The sequence below is a fragment of the Sarcophilus harrisii genome, chromosome 4 (assembly GCF_902635505.1).
Source record: "Sarcophilus harrisii chromosome 4, mSarHar1.11, whole genome shotgun sequence".
Lineage (NCBI taxonomy): Eukaryota > Metazoa > Chordata > Mammalia > Dasyuromorphia > Dasyuridae > Sarcophilus > Sarcophilus harrisii.
In genome coordinates this window covers 341,496,732-341,517,061 of record NC_045429.1, presented here as the reverse complement: position 1 = coordinate 341,517,061, position 20,330 = coordinate 341,496,732, and the positions used below count along the sequence as shown (strand labels likewise).

Genomic DNA, 20,330 nt, shown 5'->3' with positions numbered 1-20,330 from the left:
ATATCTAGGAAAAGCACGTTAATGTCTCCCTGAGCACCTAAACGGAAACTCCCTCCATCAGCATATATTCTGAAATTATGTGGACGGTATCGTTCAAAAGTCCCTTGAATATCAGAATTGGGAAAGTGCAAAAAAAAATTTTTTTTAAATCCATATGAGGTGTGCGTGAGAGCGCTTGTGAGTGTGTGTGTGTGTGTATTTGTCCACGCTCGTGCGAAATAGTCTAACGTCACGTTCTGCAACGCGGACAAGCAAGCTGAGAATTTGGGGACCGTGCAAAACCTTGCTCCCACCCAATCCCTTTTTTCCTTCATCATCCCTCCCCCAAAGGAAGTAGGTCTCGGTCTCTGTCACGCAGCCACCACGGTCACAACGGCAGCTGCAGCTAGAGAGATATCTGCAGGAATCCTCTACTGGGATTCTTCACTCCCCACCTTCCTACTATTTAAGCCTGTTCGCCCTACTCCCCTCCCCTGCAACATTTTTTTTCCCTCCACACTGTCACCCCCCTCTCATTCAAACTGTTCCCCGATTGCCCATTGTGGGGATTTCTTCCAAGTGTTCCCCGGCCAACTCTCTGACTTAGGGCGAATTACCCTTCCTGCCTCCCCATTTACAGACCCTCTTAACATTCTCTCTCTCTGTCTCTCTCTCTCTCTCTCTCTCTCTCTCTCTCTCTCACACACACACACACACACACACACACACACACACACACACAGAGCCCCTTTTCGCAATGATGAAAGGCTCCCTGGAACCTCTTTCCTTGCCCCGGTGCAAGCTCCCGTTTCCACCTTCCCCAAGGGACCCGGGAGAATCGCTCTCTAGTTGTGTTCGTGTGTGTGTGTGTGTGTGTGTGTGTTTGTGTGTGCGCGTGTGTATGTGTGTGCGCGCACGCGCGCGCGCGTATTTAGTGTGGAAATCTCCTTCAGTGGAAGCTGCACTGCCAGCGGGGAGTATATCCTGAAGCCCGGCAAAGGAATAGAAAGCGCTAGAGCTAAAAGAAAGAAAAAGCGGAAAAAAAAAAAAAAAAAAAAAAAAGCCAGGCAAGGCGAGACGAGGCTAGGAGCGGAGGGCAGCCGCAGCTCCCCGACGCCCCTCCCTCTGGCCCGAGACTCCAGTCCCGGGCAGCCCCGGCGCGTAGCAGGTCTCGGTATCTGCTGGCTGCCTCTGTCCGCCGCGGTCACTCAGCCCTGGAAAAGCTTTGGTCAATTATTTTCCCCCTCGGGGGGAGGAGGAGAAGCAGAGGGAGGGGAGGGCGAGGGAGGAGATTGCAGAAGGGAGTTACACCTGGTTTACGAGCCGGAAAAAGGAGAACTTTGGGGGTAAGTCGCGCTCTATTGCTGAACTGCAAAGGGGGAGGGGGAAAGGGGGAGAGCTGGGAGAGAAGTAGGAGGGGGAGAGAGGACCGGGAATGAATTATGCAAAAATGACCAAAAAAAAGAAAGGAAGAGGAGAGAGAGATCCCAATATTTCTGGGGAACCATAGCCGAGGGAGAGAACCGCAATGCAACTCCTCGGCTAAGTCCCGTCCCGGGCTCTGGCGCCACACAGACCCGCGCGAAGTTATTTTTAATGAGACTGGAAACTAAAATGACAAAGCTTGCATCGGAACCCCTGGAGAGAGGGGGAACGGGGCAGGTAGCCGTGCCCAGAGCCCTCTGGTGAGATGCTATGCCCCTGGCGGGGGAGGAGACGAGAGCCCTAGGAAACTTCTCATTTTCATTCCAATTGTGATGATCCCTGATTCTAACCTTAAAGCATCCTTTTCTAACCCCTGTCTAACTCCATCCGGGTGTCCAGCTGCCTGGGACTCGGGCCTGGGGAGACAGACAGTAGAGGTCGGGGCAGGCGAGAGAGCTTACCTGGCCTAGTCCCCCCCTGCTTTTGCAGACCCTCCCCCCTTTCCTTCCATCTTCCCCCTCCCCCTACTCCCTGAAAGCAGCAAGCTATAGGCGAGGAAAGAACGACCCCTGCAGTTTCATTGCGGGAAAATCTCAGAGACTACTAGTGATGAAGGAGACAGGAAAGTGTAGGAGCAGGGGAACCGTGCAGAAATAAATGTATAAACGAATGAAAGCAAGGGAAACAATAGATAAATAAGGAGTACGTGGCTCGGACGCCACGGCCCATCTGCCCAAGTAAGGAGTTTAAGCCAAGGCCGTGCTCACTTTGCTCTCCCTAAGGATTCTTCGCCCAAGGTGCCGGGGGCTCCTTCTTTCCGGGTGGGCACCCTGGATCCTGGGGACAAGAGGCATAAAGAAGGAGAAAGAGAGCAAGAGAGGAAGAGGAAAAGAAAAAGCTTCTTCTGAAATAATCCTAAAGCGAGGCTGAGGTTGCAAACTGCCAGAGATTTATGACAAGTCACATTCAAATCTCTCTCTCTCTCTCTCTCTCTCTCTCTCTCTCTCCCCCCCCCCCAACTCCCTTTCTCCCTTTTCCTCCTTCTTTTCCTGTATGGTGTACCCACCCTCCACACTCGGGGCAGCAGGAGAGGAGCCCCGAAGAAAAGCTAACCATGCCCTGGTAAGGTGGGCGGACTTCGAGGGCAACTTGTAGCTGACCGCCTGGCACCCAGAGAGCTAGTGCAGGAGAAGAGAGTCGACCACGCGGCCCAGCGGGGGGCTGTCGTCTATGTCTTGTTGGGAGGCCTGGTGGATTGGGGTCTCGCATTCTAGAAAAAGAGTCCGGCGCCGGTGGCCTCAGGTGGCGGCCACTGCTGCTGCTGCTGCTGCTGCTGCTGCTGCTTCTGCCGCTGCTTTCAAGAGCCCGGGAAGGAGAGGAGAAAGACCGTCGGGGCAGCGAAACATTGGACATGTGTCAGCACATCTGGGGAATAGATCCTACGAGCTCGAGGGGAGATTTGCTGGAACTATTCAAACTGAGATATTGATCTTAGGGGTGGTAGTCACTGGCCGGCTTTGGGGTGGGAGTGCGTGTGCGCGCGCGTAAGCGAGTGTGTGTATGTGTGTGTGTGTGTGCGTGTGTGTGTGCGTGTGTGGTGGCGGGCTCCCCCTTTCCCCTTCCCCCCTTTTTTTTTCCGTCGAGTGATGCACTTGGAATGAGAATCGGAGAATGGAAATAGTCTGGGAGGTGCTTTTTCTCCTTCAAGCCAATTTCATCGTCTGCATATCAGGTATGGAACAAATCGGATTTGAAAGATTTTCTTATGTAGTGTAAAAATATATGGATTTTGTCTTAGGTAAATACCCGTGAAAGGGGAAGGGGAGGGCACCCGGCCGCTCGGGGGTAGGGAGCTATGCGGGCTTCCCCACCTGCAAAACTATGAGCGCCTCTTCCTTTCTGTTCCCAAGAGCGCTGGATGAGAGTACTAGGGGGGATTCAGTTATGTCGGAAGAATTGAGATCTAGGGAGGAGATTAGAACAGTTACGGAGAAAGGTGACTCATGATTCTCCGCTGATTATCGGCTAGAAAAATCTAGTGCCTAAATACTGCCTTCAGCACCCCCAACCCCGACCCTTACCCAATCCCAGTCTCCCGGGCTTCAAAGTTCCCAAACTCAGCGCCTTAAAGCTGGCAAAATGGACGCAGTGCCCTGCCCCTCTATGTAGTCACTTTGGAGAGACTGCGGAGAATGCGGGAATTAGATCATGCCGGCAGAAAACTGTTGGGAGGGGAATAAGGGTGCATGTGCGGGATGTGTGTGTGTGTGTGTGTGTGTGTGTGTTTCGGATAGCAGGCAGGAACTAGCATGTTCTTGTCTGAGGATCTTACCTAAACCTCCACCACCACCCCTTACCCACAAAGCAACCACTGTGGCATTCCAGGATTCCCAATAGCTATTGCCCTATAGTTCCACCTTCCTAGCCTTATCTCTTAAATCTCAAGCAAGTGGAGTTGTCCTGAACTGTGGTAACAGAAAGGAATAGGTAGTCAAAAAAAAAAAAAAAAAAAAAAAGTATGGGTATTCTGTGTGGAGAGATGGGAAGGCAGAGGATCATCCACCAGTGAACATTAATGAAATGTTGCTCAGGTGGCTAAGGGAGGAAGTGGCCTGTCCCTGAAATATTGTAGAACTTGATGGTACCCTTACCCAACCACTGCTTCTTCTCTCTACAAAATGCCCACTTAGTTGTGTGTTGGTAGATTTCATTTATAATCATGTCGTTGGTCCCTGTTTCCCCAAAATGGGAATACAGCCAACTTCCCCAATGACCTGAGGAGAAATAACCCATGGCTTCTTTAACCAGGCAGATCTGGAACAGAGGAAAGGGGTAGCTTGAATGATATTGCTCCTCCCATCTAATCTTATACTACTAGGGATCTTGAGCTCATATTAACCCTGGTGAAATAAAACACTAACTCTCAAACCGTGCTCTTCAGTCTCCACTTCCAGCTAATATGAAACAGGAAGGGGTTAGAAGCCCCCCATCCTCACCCTATAGTCTAACTCCTATTTTCCACTGACAATCTGACCAAAGAATTTGCTTTTGTTGTCGTAATGTATATGTGTAATGTCTTTTTTTAACCCATATTCATTTACTCTTGCTGCATCTGGTTGGATAGTAAGGGAATAAGAGCTTTACCTATAAGCCAGTCTCTCAGGAATGGTTATGTGTGTGTGTGTGTGTGTGTGTGTGTGTGTGTGTGTGTGTAAATGCTTATATATGTATATGTGTGTATATATAATTATTTAGGCAGTCTTTTTATATCTGTCCCCAAATTTTCCTTTTCAACTCTCTCCTTCCAGAAATATTTCACTAAAGTTGCCAAAAAAGTCTAAGACCACTACCAACATTCTTCCTTGCCTCCCCTCCAACTTCTTCTTCATAAGTATTTCTTTTAGTTTCTGATAAGTGGAAAGTCCAGTTCTTGCTAAGGCTTTTGATTAGTTAATATTCATTTAGCCCTTCCTTACTTCATCTTGTTAGCAACTCACCCCTTTGTATTTCTCCATACATATACTAACATAGTAACATTTATTTCTTAATGGCAATCATGCATAATGACCTGCTGGAAAAAAAGAATCTCTTTCTGTATATGTTCATATACATCATGTAAAAGAGTTTGGAAACAGTATATTGTATTAATCATGCAAGGTTAAAGCTATATTTTACTAGTTATACCAGCAGCTAAAGCACAGACATAGAAGGATAGGGAATGTTTTCAAGTAAGAAATGGAAGTATTGAGCACATGGCCTTTCACACACATTCACTAAATAATCATCATTGATGTATTATGAGGAAATAAAAGTGTAAGCAAAATTGCTAGCTATTAGCTTAATATGGAAAACTAGGTTATGGTTCCAAATGCCTAGTTAGGTCCTGAATTAATTTGCCCTTTATGAAGCTGTTTAGACAGAGATATAGCATTATGCCTTGCACATTTATGTATTATACACACCTACTTTAAAGACCCATTATTTTTAAATGGCTAAGGTTTTTGCCTCTCCTGCCTCTTTGCCTCAGCCTAGCTGCTTATCCAATTACATCCTTTTATGTCAGCATTCAGGAGGGCACTATAATTGTAATTCACAATTGCCACACTTTGGGGTGTTCTGTCTCCTCCCTTTCCTTCCCATGTGACAGGTTTGGGATATTGCTGGGGAGGTTGGGAAATGAGGGGGAGGGCAGAACTAGTACATGGGGACTAAGTCTGAAGAAATGTGACTCAGGGAGAGACTGGTGGGTCTTTCCCATCTCGGGTTTTCCATGATTTGCAGTTTTAATTTACTTAGCATAGATAGGGATTCACTGAAAGGAACACAGTATCACTGGGGGAGCCAAATAAATCTTTCTGATTTTTCCCTCTTCTTTCTCTCCTTTCCTTCTTTCCCTCAGTGTAGTGAGTCTCCAGGCAAGTGGTGAACCTAATGTGCTGTGCTGGTTTATTGGGTCACTGTGCATCAATAATTGATGCATTGGCATGGTTTGCTGTATTATCAAGAAATACCAGACCAGGGAGAGGAAACACAATTCTGCAGTGTAAACATGCTAAAAAATAAAATCTTAGTTGGAAAATTAGGCCAGGGTTGAAGGATCCTTGATTTAGTTACAGGGGAGTAATTTTCACTTTTGGTTAAGTCAACAAGCTTTTATTAAACACTTATTGTGTACCAAACACTGTGCTAAGTGAGGAGGATACAAAAAAAGGTAAAAACCTTTCCTTTGGCTATTTAGTTTGGGTTTTTGTTTTCTTGATCACAGGAAATAAGGTGTAGAATGATTTTTTTTCTATGTTACTACTCAAAACAGAGATCTTGGGCTTGTGTATTCCAGGGATGTGCAATAATCTGCTTGTGATTAAAAACAAAAAAAAAAGAAAACATCAGCTAAGGAGACCAAAAGCCCTGGATGGCTTTAGCTAGTAGCTTAGTAAGTAGGATTTGGGACTGTGATCCAGATGTCATCAGTTGCAGTCACTTAATGACTCCCCAGCAGAGCATGAAAAGGGAGGGCTATGGAGTGGAAGTGCTTCTGAATCCACAATGAAATAAAAGCATATTTGGCTGAAAACGTAGAATCTGTGAGGGGAAAGAAAGGAGCAGAGATTGTTTTCTTCTGTGCTGTTTGGAGTTTCAGTCTTTCTCCTAAAACAGCTGCTCAGATGGGTTCTCCAGCTGTGGGAAAAGATCTTCTAGCTGTAGAATAGTTACCACATTTGACTCAGACAAAACAACTTGTCCATTATATACCATACTCTCGCTATATAACATGAAAATTTAACCTTAATTGGAAGAGATTCCTTCAGTTTTTTTTATTTAATTTGTTTTATTTTTTCCAGTTACATGTAAAATAATTTTTATATTTGTTTTTAAAACTTTGAGTTCCAGATTCTCCCCTTCCTCCCCACCCCACTCCATTAAGAAGACATATGTGAAGTTATGCAAAACATTTTCATAAAAGTCATCAGAATTTTTTATTAGTAGTATTATGATTAGTGGGAAATAACACCAGCATTGTAGTCAGAATACCTCATTTCAAATTTCATTTCTGACCCTTACAACTTCTGTGACTTTAGGCAAATCATTTAGTCTCTCTGGGTCTTAGTGTCTGTTATTCTTTTTATTCAATCCTTTCCTACTCTTGATGACCCTAATTGGGATTATTATAAGTGACTTGCCCAGGATTACACAACTTTTAAGTGTCTGAGATCACATTTGAACCCAGGTCTTCCTGTGACATTATATCTACCATGCCAGCTAGTTGCCCTGGCATTAGTATTTTCATCCATAAAGTGGAGAATTACACTAGAAAGCTTTTGAAGACCCTTTAGCTCTACATTTATAATTCTATGATAATTATCATTAGTTTATACATACACAATTGTACAATGTTTCCAGTTTTACAAAGTGAGAATTTTTTTGCTATTATGAATTTGTGACCAGTAAATATGAATATTTACAGAAAGAGGAGGAAATGATGAAGTATATATAATACTCTGAATTTCTAGTAAAACAATTTTCTAAGGATACAATAAATTCAACAAAGTTCTAAAGTTGTTCTTCATGTCTCTGATCTTGAATACTTTTTAAAACCTTACATTGATACTTTTTTCTTTCATTTTTGGGTCTTATCACTATAATTAGCACCTCTTTAATTCATATTCCTCTAATAAAAAAAATACCCCAGTCTTCTTTGTAAATGATAAGAATAGTCAAACAAAACAAAATCATGAATTGACCATTTCTGGAAACTCTTGTTCTTCTGAGCCTTTAGTTCATGCCTTCTCAGTTAGTAGGTGAGTATCATGCCTTATTATCTGTCATTTGGAGTGATGATTGTTCATTAAACTGTTCAGAATCATTAAAACTTTCCAAATTCCTTTTCTTTAGAATGTTGTAGTCCTTGTATAAATTGTTCTCCTTCCTGTTTCTACTATCTTCTCTTCATCATTTCATACAAAACTTCCTAGTTTTCCTTTAAACTATGTCTGTCATATTTTTCAATTATACTTATATATCATACTTTAGAGAGTTATTTTCCTAATTAATGGGTACAACTTTTGTTTCCAGTTCTTTGCTACAATAAAAAGTACTACAATGAATATTTTTGTAATATGAATCCTTTTACTATTCTATTTCTCTGAGACATAGTAGTAGTAGTAGTAGTATTGAGCAGATCAAAAAAATAAGCATAGTTTAATGGCTTGTTTTGTATAATTCCAAATCCCTTCTTGGTATGGCCTAACCAATCTGTAGCTTAAACATTCATGTGTCTATCCTCCCACATCACCTACAAGAGTTCAACAGTTGTCTTTTTTCTGACATGTTTGACAATTTGATGGGCATCAGGTAAAATCAGAGAGTTGTTTTATATTAATAATTTGGATCATTTATTTTCATATGGTTATCAATGGCTGGATTTTCTTCTTATCACAACTATTTGTGTTCTTATAATTTATCTATAGGGATATAGCTCTTAGTCTTATATATTTGAATTAGTTCCCTTTATATCTTATATATCAGACAAGTAGCAGAAATTTATTCTTCCTGTCAGTCATTTCTAAATCTAACTGCATCTGTTTTGTTTATACCAAAAACTTTTCAAGTTCATATGATCACTTATCCATTTTATTTTCTGTGATAATCTCTACCCCTTATTTGATTGATTTTCTATTAATTGTGATATCCTTACTTATTTCTCTATTTATTTTATCTGAGCTGAGCTTTCCTATCTGTCATATGTCCATGTGGAGCTTATTTTAGTAAGCAGTATAAGATATTAATATGTCAGAAGAACCCTGATTTATGACCAACTGCTAGTTTTTCCAGTATTTTATTAATCAAATAGTAAATCATTACCATAGTATTAGGATCTTTGGATTTATTAAGCACTGTATTTTTTTATTTCTTGAACTTGTGTATAATACCTATTCTAGTAGTCAATTTTTCTATTTCATGAGGAATACCAAATGGCTTTGATGATTACCGATTTATGATATTATTTAATATCCAGTATTGCTAGGCTGTCCTCCAACTTTTTAAAATATTTCCCTTAAAATTTTGATTTGTTCCTTCGGAGGAATTTTTGTTGTACACTTTTTAAGCCCTACAAAATTGACCCTTTTGTAGTTTGAACTGTACTCATTGCAAAGTAAATTTTTAAATAATATTGATGTGATTATATTAGAATAGCCCAATCATGAGCATTCAATATATCTCCAATTATTTGTGTTTATTTCATAAAGAGTATCTTTAGTTATAGTCATATAAGTACTATATGCCTGTTTTAATAGATGAATTTGCAAATATTTTAGTTATTCTATAGCTAATTTGATTGCAATTTTGCTTTGTTTTCCTACCGAATTTTCTTGATAGCATACAGAAAAGCTGATGATTACTATAGATCTATTTTAAATCCTTCTATTTTGCTAAAGTCATTGAATAAATTGATTTCTTATTTATCATTTACAAAACTAATCATTTTGTTTTCTTGTTGTGTATGCTTTTGCCCCTCAATTTACTTTTCTTGTTGCTAGAGCTAACATTTTAAAAAGTATAATCAAATAATAGTGGTGATAATGTACATACTTGCTTTACCCTTGATTTTTTTGAAAAGATTTCTAGCATTTAACTATCACAGATCATGCCAGCTCTCTTTACCATATTAAAAGTTCATATATATATATATATATATATATATGTATATATGTATATATAAATTATATTTTGTTAGAAACTTTTTCTGCATGTATTGTTGTAGTCATATGATTTTTGTTATTTTTATTATTAATTTGTCATTCTGTATCGATAATATCCCTAATAATGAAAAAATCCTGCACGCTCAGCATAAATTCAACAGTTTTAAATTTTTAAAGATTGAACTTTTAAAAAAAATCCTGATTATACCCATGTATGCTAAAGAATATGTCTGATATTTCAGGGTGGTTGTTGTTGTTTTATATTTCTTTGAGGCTTTTACATTCTAATTTAGTTTTTATTGTTGGTTTTATGAACAACTCAGAAATCTGTATATTCATTTCTATTCTTATCACCAGACAGCTAATATATCTATTTTTTAATATTCTATTCAGGTTTTTACCTTTAAAAAAAAAAACTTTTTTGTTTGAGCATCATACAAAACCCATTTATTATCATTTTGCTAGTTATCACTCATAATTGAGTAAAATTTTTTAAAGTACTCAGATACTATGCTAATGGTGCAAATATATTAAGTGTTGATAGGGTGACTTTAAGTATAATGTACTTTCCTGGGTTATCTCTTTTAGTTCTCATTCTCTCTCTCTCTCTCTCTCTCTCTCTCTCTCTTTCTCTCTCTTTCTGTATATTATGTATGTGTTAACCATCATTATTCCTGAATTTGGAAGTGCAATAAATTATGCTTTGGTCAACCCCACCCCATGTGAATCTTTGTTTTAAGTATGTTCCTTTGTAAGCAACATATTCTTAGATGATTCTTTCTACTCCATTCTGCTACCCTCATCCATTTAATTGGTGAGGTCATCTAATTAACATTTATGGCTATGATTTATAGCTATAAATTTTATGTTTTTCTTTATCATATTTTTCCCTCTTCACTGGATTTTTACAAAAAGAAGATAGTCATAAAAGAGAGTCATGATCCATAGAAGTGATCTGTAGTTGAAGTAATCTTCCACTTTAATATACATGCTCTCTTCTCCTACACTCTGATTACTGCTTGTTACTTTTCCTTTGCCTTAGATTCTCACATTTATGAGCCACAAGCTGAAGCTGAAGTTTTTTTGGCTTGTTTCTTCTCTCATTCTATCTTCTTCCTTAAGCCTCTCTCCTCTCTCTGTTTTCCTTTCACCTTGTTGGGTTTAAAATATTTCTACAAATCCTTTGTTTATGTGTATGTGAGCATGTGTGTCTGTGTGTGTATTTGTCTGTATTCAATTCTCGGTGATCCTTTTCATAGAAGAATGAGCTTGTAATACCTGTTTTCCATTGTTTTTCTTCATTGTTCATCAACTCTTCTAGTTACTTAACTCACTTAGTAGAATTAGTAAGTTTTCACTCCCTTTTCCTTATAGTTTGCTATATACCATAAAAATAGAACAACAGAAATCTCTTCATTTGACATATTTAACTCCATCTGTGATTCTTAAAGATTCTAGGGTTTTGAAGGGAGAGATTGTTATTCCGTTATTAGAATGTAAATACTTTTTTAAAAAATCACTTAGCTCCTTTCCAACTGCTCAATTATATTTTCCTTTTTGTTTCTCTTGACTGTATCTGCATTTCAAAGTTTCTGCTTAACACTAATATTTTCATCAGGAATGCTTGGAAGTCCTTTATTCTAGTAAAAGCCCAAATGCTATCTCTGACACATACTGGTCATATGTCTGGGAAAATCACTTATGGTTTCAGTGATAGGTAACTTCCTATGAGAAGTTGCAGAAGATATGGTGACCTGCCTTGGTGCAGGAAATTTCCACACCATTAGCTTCCAACATATATTGTGGGAGTCATAGTCTTCAGGAAATTCAATAACATTGAATTATCTCTCCTGGACCTGTTTTCTAGGTCAGCATATAGATATAGATATAGATATAGATACAGATATACACACATGCATACACACAAAAAGATAATTTTTAACATTTATTTAAAATTTTTTTGAGTTAAAAATTTTCTCTGCCCTTATTTTCCCCTCCCTGAGACAGTAAGCTATTGATATAGGTTACCCATGTTCAATCATGTAAAATATTACCATATCAGTCATATTGTGAAAGAAGACAAACTCAAAGTGGAGGAAACATGAAAAAAATACAGAAAGTGAAAAATAGTATGTTTCAATTTGTATTCAGACTCCATTAATTCTTTCTTTAAAGATAGATAGCATTTTTCATTATGAGTCTTTTGGAATTGCCTTTGATTATTGTATTGTTGAGAATAGCTAAATTTTTCAATTGATTATTATTCAGTATTTTGTATATAACATTAGTATATTGCTATTGCTGTTTACAATGTTTTCCTGGTTCTGTTCACTTCACTTTGCACCAGTTCATAAATGTCTTGCTAAATTTTTCTAAAATCTGTCTGCTTATCATTTTTATAGCACAGTAATATCCCATTATAATCATATACCACAACTAGTTCAGCCATTCCCCAATTGATAGATGTTCCCTCAATTTCCAATTCTTTATCATTACAAAAAGAGCTGCCATAAATATTTTTGTACAAATAAGTCCTCTTCTCACCCATTTTGGAAAAATTTATTTGGGATACAGATTCAGAAATCAAAGAGTATACATAGTTTTATAGCCCTTTGGATATACTTCTAAATTGCTCTCTGTAATGTTGAAGCGGTTCACAAATCTAACAACAGTGCATTAATGTCCCAATTTTTCTATGTCCATATCCAGGATTTATTATTTTCTTTTTCTGTTTTATTAGCCAGTCTAATAGATTGTGAAATGATAGCTCAGAAGTGTTCATTTGCATTTCTTGATCAGTAGGGATTTAGAGGAGAGCTTTTTAAACTGTAGTTACAAACTTATATGAGGTCAGATAACTTAAAATGGGAGTTGTGAAAAATTAGACAACAGTAAAAGGTTTCTGAATTTAATGACAAAAATTAATTCAGCACCAAATGTGTAATAAATCTGAGGTGTTTATTGCATTGCTTACCTGTGTTGTATATTGTGACTTCAATGTTTTGCACATATAACATGTGCACTTTTACACTAAGCATACATGAATGCTTCCAGAATCACCTTGACTCATATTCAAAATGAGGCAACATAAAAATTTCTCCAGTGAAAAGGAGTCATGAGTAAAAATTTAATAATCCCCATTTTAAATGCATAGCTTTGATTTCTTCATCTGAAAACTGCCTCATGTTCCTCTTTTTTTTATTTTGTTCTAATTTCTTTTCATCTCCTACAGTCATTGAGTTCTATTCAGTTATTCTTGCGATAAAAATTTCTACTTTGTTTTCCAAATAATTTTTTCTCCTTCTATTCTTTCCCTCAGAACTCTTATTTCCCTTATCTAATTAAAAAAATCTACTTTGTATCTTTAAGGTATTGTTGTAGTCCTACAGTAAAATCTTGTTTTTTATCTCAAATCCTTTATTTTCAGTTTGGGTTCACCTCTTGGGCTTCTCTTGATCATTAATATTTTTTTGGAATGTTCTGTATTCTTTAGTGTATATTCTTTAGTGTACTTTTATCTTTGACCTTAGTTCAAAATCTGAAACTTTGGCTCCAGACAAGAGTTTGTCACTTTTCACATTCTTAGATTGGGTAGTAAACCCTGTTTGGTTTTGACCATAATTTCCTGGATTTTTGTCTCTAACTTTCACCTTCCCAAGTCTGTTTGTATTCACAATATTGGCACATTTATAACCATTAGGATTACTTTCAGTCAGATTATTCAATTCCTTCTGGAGTGTCTCAGATCAGAGCACTGTAATTTATAGCTCACCTGGATTGTCTCTGTTCTCAATGTTGCCATATTCAGAGACCTATGGAGATTTTCTGATCCTCTCTCTTCCCCTCCCCAAAGCATCTTGGACATAATTCTACTGGTTGCCAATGTTGAATTTGGCATCAAAGTGCTGTACCTAGTCTTTGGTCTCTGTGTATCTTGCCCTCTAAGGACAAAGTGAAGGAAGCCTCATATCACAGAAGCAAGGCTGCTTAAGGCATTTAAAGTATACCACTTTACTTCACTTTGCATCAGAATTCCTAGGATAGCCACTTTCTCAAATGACATCCATTGCAGATGTCTTTTCCTATAGTTCTGGGGTAGTTGAAGGAGTATGATAATGTTCTTTGGATTTCTTGATCATTATACTGTTTGGTGGCCTTTAGTAATCTTTGCTGGATAATATGATGGTGAACTGAAATCCTCTGTAACCCTTCAAGTTTCTCTATTTAGTTAGACATCCCCCAAAGTGATTTTGTAGAAGTGACCCTATGAGGGTGGCAGTGCAAATATTTTTATCTTTATTTTATAGACGAGGAAATTGGCATTTAGAGATGTTAAGGAAAATATCCAAGTTCATACAGCTAGTAAGTGTCAGAACTGAGATAGAGCCACTCTAGCAAGTTTTTTCCATTGAATACAAATAAAGTATGTTTATTTACATATCTTTGCTGTGTGGGAATGTGGATTAGAAGGTAGGAGGTATTTGTGGTTTTTATTCAGATGTAAGTTTTACTCAGCATTCAGAGCTTAATTAAATTGCAGTTTATACTAATAAAGTGCTTTCCTCACAACAATCTTACTACTATGATATTTCTGTTATTACTATTATCCCTTCCACATTACAATTTTTCCCAGTTAAGGTTTTGATATATTGCAAGTCAGCATAAGAAATTAAACAGAAATTCAGGAGGAGTTTTGTGCAAGCCTCAGATAACAAACCCAGACAGCAGCAAATGAGACACGAAAAATTTAGAAACTCAGAAATGTATAAAATATGTGTATAATATTATGTGATATAGCCTATGACCAAATACTTAATCCAGATTTTACAATAAGGTACGATTAACATTCCATTAAAAAAGGAAAAAAATCAAATTTCTTCTCTGGTATAAAGGAAGGTTCAAATAACTTTATATGGATTTTCCAGATTGCAGGGACACTGCACCTCTAATCCCTGTGAGGTAGAAGAGATAATTGTACTACTACTATTATTACTATTACTATTACTATTATTATTACTATTACTACTGCTGCTAATACTTTACATTTCAGAGTAACTTACAGACAATCACACAGCTAGGGAGTAGCAGAGCCAATATTAACTGCCGTATTTTATTATACTGAAATTAGTATTCCTTTGTATTATACTGCGTTGAATAATAAAGTCTCTCTTCATTTAGAAGTTATGCTGAAATAAAGTGGATATCATTGTTAGATTGTCTACAACTTTGCATCTGAAGTTTCTTGTGTTCCATAGAGGGAACTGAGTTTTTATCATACAAGGTGGTAGGAGTGGTGATTGTCATTGTTGTTCAGTCATTTCACTTATATCTAACTCTTCGTGACCCCCATTTGTGTTTTTTTTCTTGGCAAAGATACTGGAGTGCTTTGTCATTCCTTCTCTGGTTCATTTTACAGATGAGGAAATCAAGACAAACAAGGATAAGTGACTTGCCTCAAGGTCATGCTGCTAGTATATGTTTGAGGCCAAATTTGAACTTAGGAAAATGAGTCTTCCCAACTTCAGATCAGGCACTCTATCCATTGTACCATACAACCATGCCACAGAAGGAGGTTCTATTAAAAAGAGAAGGTTGGGAGACAGTATGGTGCAGTAGAGAGAGTGTTTAATTTAGGTTTAAAGGATGGAGTTAAAAACCTTGGGTCCTTTACCTATAATATATATGACTTTGGATAAGCCATATTATTTCCCCGAGCCTCACTTTGTTTACTTGTAAGTGAGGAGATTGGACTAGATGGCTTCTGAGGTCTCTTTCAACTCTAAATCTAAGATACTTTCATGATACCATAAGTTAATAAGCAGTAGTGGAATATTTTGCACTATTGAGCACAAATACTAATTAGCCCCCTCCAAGGCCTGAGTTAATCCACTTAGTCAAGCAATTCAGTTTTTCTCTTAATAGAACATATGGGTCTAGTAAGTGTTTGTGAGCATTACTAGTCAGTAGCCTTATTATTATGTCTGGGTGATTGATGCCAAACATCTGGATAGGAAATAGGAAATTCAGTCAATCATCTGAATATCATGGAGGAAAAAAATTAAGGTGATAAAATATATCTATCACTCATTTTATATATTATATTATTAGTACTCTAATAAAGTGCCCTAAATATGACAAAACTTAAGTAGAAACATATATGTGTCTCCAAAAGGGAACTCATGGGTCATCTGATTCAAGTGCACATTTTACAGGTAAGAAACTGAGGCAGGGAGATTCATTGATTTGCCCAAGGTAACACAGGGAGTGGCAGGAAAAAATTTGAACTTAGATCCTTAATTCCATTCAGTGATACTTCCCTTGTGTATATATATATATATATATAAAGTGAAGCTTAAAATTAGTGCTTTTGGGAACATTAATAAGAGATAGGCTTTCCCTTCAAGAATATCCATATGATTATCTTATAGTTATTAATTCTTATTATATGGGATAGGTGGCATAGTGAGTAGTCAATAAGCATTTATTAAGTCCATGCTGTGTATGACTAAGTTCTGGGAGAATAAAGAAAGGCAAAAACAAACAAACAAGCAAACAGTACTTACTCTGAAGGAGTTCAGAGTCAAATAGACTGATAATATGTAAACAATGGTCTATGGGCAAAATATGTAAAGATAAATTTGGGAGGAGGTGTGGATATTCCCAGAAATAAAGCACTAGTATTAAGAAGGATTAAGATAGAGCACTGGACTTGGAGTGAGAAAGATGTGAGTTTGAATCCTGCCTGAGACATTAACTGTCTGAGTGACCCTGAACAAGTCAAATGAACTTTCTCATCTTTAGTTTCTTCATTTGTAAAATGGTGATTTTTTTTTTAGAGTTCTTGGGAAAATCAAATGAGATAAAATGTAAAGCACTTGCAAATCTTAGAATGATATATAAATGCTAGCTGTTGGTGGTGGTGGTGGTGGTGTTATATATTGCAAGGTCTTTAACCGTTGAGTTGAGTTTTACCATTGTGGGTCTAATTTGACTTCAATGAAGCAATTGTTCTTTATTGATGCAAAATGTCAATGGAAAAAAAGAAGCAAAATCTTGATGTTAAGAAAAATTCCTAGGTTTGCATTGGTGCCACTATTTTGTGTAATTAATTTATCAAACAAGAATATATTCAATGCCTAATACTATATGGAGAATATAAAAGAAATGGGGGGAGGGACTCTGTTCTTGGAGACTTGTAGGGACTTGTTGGAGATGGAAATGGGATTCAAGGGACAAAATATATATGCATAAAATATTGAAGATCTAGACAGGACAGAATACATCATTTTATTGGACAGAGAGTTTTAACTGATTTATATCATGAACTCCTTTAGTAGTTTGGTGAAGCCTATGAATTTCTTTTTAGAATAATATTTTTTAAATTATCCATGCACATACTAAATTTTATTTAAGGTTAATGAAAATGAAAATGTGGTGGGGTTTTTGATTTTTGTTTTTGTTTTTCCAATCCAAGTCCACAGATCTTTTGTAATCTATCCATGGACCTTCTTAGTGATCCATTGATCCCAAGTTAAGAACACCTGAAATAGTTGAGAGAAAGGAGTGAAATAGAGCTGTCATTAGCTTACTAAAGAAAGTAGAATTTAATCTAATAATATTAGATATTTACATACTTTGTGTATATGTCCTAAGTGAATCTCTAAACACATTAAGTTTTAGAGAAAGAGTCTACCTGCATTAGTAAAGGGAATTTCCTACCCTGAGAATTTCTGATTCTAAAAATAACCACTGGTCTAGTTTCTCTCATATCATATTGTCAGAAGTGAGGAGAGAGAGAGAAGTGGAAGAAAGATAACCCAGAGCAATCTCTTCAGAGGCATAGAGGTGTGCATATGAAAATAGATAGATAGCTGTTGTGAATAGAGAAGAAAAGGAGAAAAGGTGCATGCAAAATGTGGAAACTGCCCTGTTGGTAATATAGTTCAAATCCAGAAATACTGAGATAGGTCAGCTTAGGGCAGAATAACATGGAAAGACATAGGGTGTATAATCTTTAAACATTTTTTAAATTGCATCTTTAAATGTATCTGGAGAAATTATAAATTCTGGCCAAAGATTTTAAAGCACCATTGATGGAATTTTAAGTTCATGTTGAGTATCCTTAGGGTTACATATATGTAGAAATTTAAGGGAGACACACAGGAAGAAATGCCTGATTTATTGCACTCTGTGTATGTGTGTGTGTGAGAGAGACAGACAGACAGACAGACGAGACAGAGAAGAGAGAGACACGGAGACACAGAGAAAGACACAAAGAAAAAGATAGAGGAGAGAGACATGAAAGGAAAAAAAAGGAAATTGTGATCCATATTTATAAACAAATTGATGATCACTTAATGGAGGATTTCTCTGAATTCTTTTTTATTATTAAAACAGTGAAGGTTCATCTGTCTTGCCCTCTCATTTTGGAAAGTTTGTTCTTGTTAATAGGAAGCATAGAGTAATAGAAGGAACACTTGCAGTCAAAAATAAGAGTTGATGTCTAAGCATTGTGTAAGCTAGCTGTAATCATGATTACTCTGATCAATCAACAAAAATGTACTATGTGTCTTCTTATGTGCCAAATGTCTGGAAAATAAAGGCAAAATTGAAAATAACTCCTGCCTTCAAGAGGCTTACTTTGCTTACCTGTAAAATGGCAAAAATAAAGTTTCACTCAAAAGACCATTCTGAGGAAAGTATTTTTTAATAGTAAATTGAAAATTATTTTAGGAATATGAGCTCTTAGACCATTGAAAGAAAAAAAATGATTAGATCCTTACAAATATTCTGAGCCCTAGTTTAAATAATGGTTTGGGTCATGTCAAGAATGGTTATCATTTACCATAATCTTTAAGATAGTCTTTTCATATGAAAGAAATACAAGTTCCTTCAGTTTTACATTTGAGATAATAATCTCCTGAACATTGCTTGAAGGCTGGGAGAAGTGAGTCATCCATATATGCTTTTATGACACAAAGATTAATTGTGTACCAAAGAAGAGATGCACTCTATGATATGAAACAGATGCTTGGAATATTACAAAATATTCTAAAGCATTGTTAATCACAGTGCAGTCTATGTGGTTTCCCTTTGCATTGGCTTAAATTTAAATTTAGGTAGGAAAAGCAAGAATGTGGTTAACTAATCTATGGGTTTATTTGGTCTCTTCTTTTAGTGTACCAGATTCTTAACTCAATCTTAGCAGATATTAAGATTAGAAATACATATGTAATTCATTTGTGGAAAAAATTACAACTTCAATTTTACTTTATTTTTCAATAATACATTTGATTCAGTAATGCATCATTTTTGCATGGCATTTCCTACATTTTTAGTAGAAGAGATCTCAAAGATTATCTGAGAGTCCAATCTATAACTGACCAAAAATCTCCTCTATAATATTCCTGACAAATGGTCATCTATCCTTGGCATGAAGATCTTCAGTGAAGAGCAACTTTCATCGGGCATTTTTGGGACTTTGGGACTGCTCTACTTATTAGAGGTTTTTTTTTTTCTTACATCAGTTTTTTAAATTTGACTCTTTTTTATTTTTTTTTTAAATTTGACTCTTTATAATACCCCCTGATCTATTACTCCTGCTTCTGCCTTTGAGAACAAGAAGAACAGCTATTGAACCTCCTATATGTGACAGTATTTCAAATACTTGTAGACAGATATTCAGCATTTATAATTGCTTACTATGTGCCAAGCACTTTGCTAAGTGCTTGAGGTACAATAATAAAAATGAAATAGCTCAAACTTCCATTAACTTACATTCTAATGGGGGAGAGCACACAGATAAACAGACACACACACAATACAAGGCAGTTTTGGATGGAAGAACATTAGCAATTGTGGGGAATCAGGAAAAGTTTCATGTGAATCATATGGATTTGCATATTGCAAGAAAACAGGAATTGTAAAGCAGAAGTGAGGAGGGTGTAAATGCTAAGTATAGGGAACAATGAGTAAAAAGATGTAGAAATGGAAGATGGAATGCTAGATGTGAGGAAGAGCAAGTTAGTATGAATGGATTACAGAGTCCATAAAAGTTAATTATGCAAGAATGTGTAAGAAAATAGAATGATAGTTAGAAATGGAAGTTTTAACTGACAAGTTAAGTTTTCTCTTTGTTCCTAGAAGTTATTGGTAGCTATTTAAGTTTGTTGTTGTTCATCCTTTGTTCTAAAAGAGGACCAAATGGGGTTACTTGATTTGAGTTTATTGAGTGATGGAGTCAAATGATCAAAACTGCACCATAGGAAAATCTCTGATGGATCTATGGAGGATGAATTGGAGTAAAGGGAGATTTGAGATCCAAAGAACAACAACAACAACAAAAAAAAAGCTATTGTATAGTCCAAGTGAAATGTAATAAGGATTTGAACTAGGGTGGTAATTGTATGAGTAGAGAATACATATCAAGAGAAAGTGCAGAGATAGAAGTGACAAGATAGAAAAGAAAACGGATAGGTTATGTGGAGTGAGCAGTCAAGGAAAGCACTAGGTTTAAGAAGCTGGTTAATTGGAAGAGTTGTATCACCCCCAACAATAACAGAAAACTTTGAAATAGGGAAGGGTTTGGGAGAAGGAAAATCATAGTTCTGTTTTGGACGTTATATTTGAAATGTCCATTGAATAGCCAGTTGCAAATTTCCAATAGGCAGTTTATAAATAAAGAAGTAGAACTCATGAGACCAGGGCTGGATAAATAGATTAGAG

General features: G+C 36.9%; 1 protein-coding gene across 3 annotated transcripts in view; it reads left to right on the top strand.

Annotated features, from left to right (window-relative positions):
* Nucleotides 1–909: 909 nt before the first annotated feature.
* CA10 (carbonic anhydrase 10) overlaps nt 910–20,330 on the top strand; it is a 660,766-nt gene continuing 641,345 nt past the window's right edge. The window contains exons 1-2 of one of the 3 annotated variants that reach the window (XM_031966432.1): nt 910–1,325; nt 2,492–3,136. In XM_031966432.1, the coding sequence (XP_031822292.1) occupies nt 3,076–3,136 (61 nt within the window). In that variant the 5' untranslated portion in view covers nt 910–1,325; nt 2,492–3,075. Of the gene's footprint in view, nt 1,326–1,967; nt 3,137–20,330 lie in introns of those variants that run through there. The other 2 variants (XM_031966433.1, XM_003767978.4) reach the window with 2 other exon arrangements.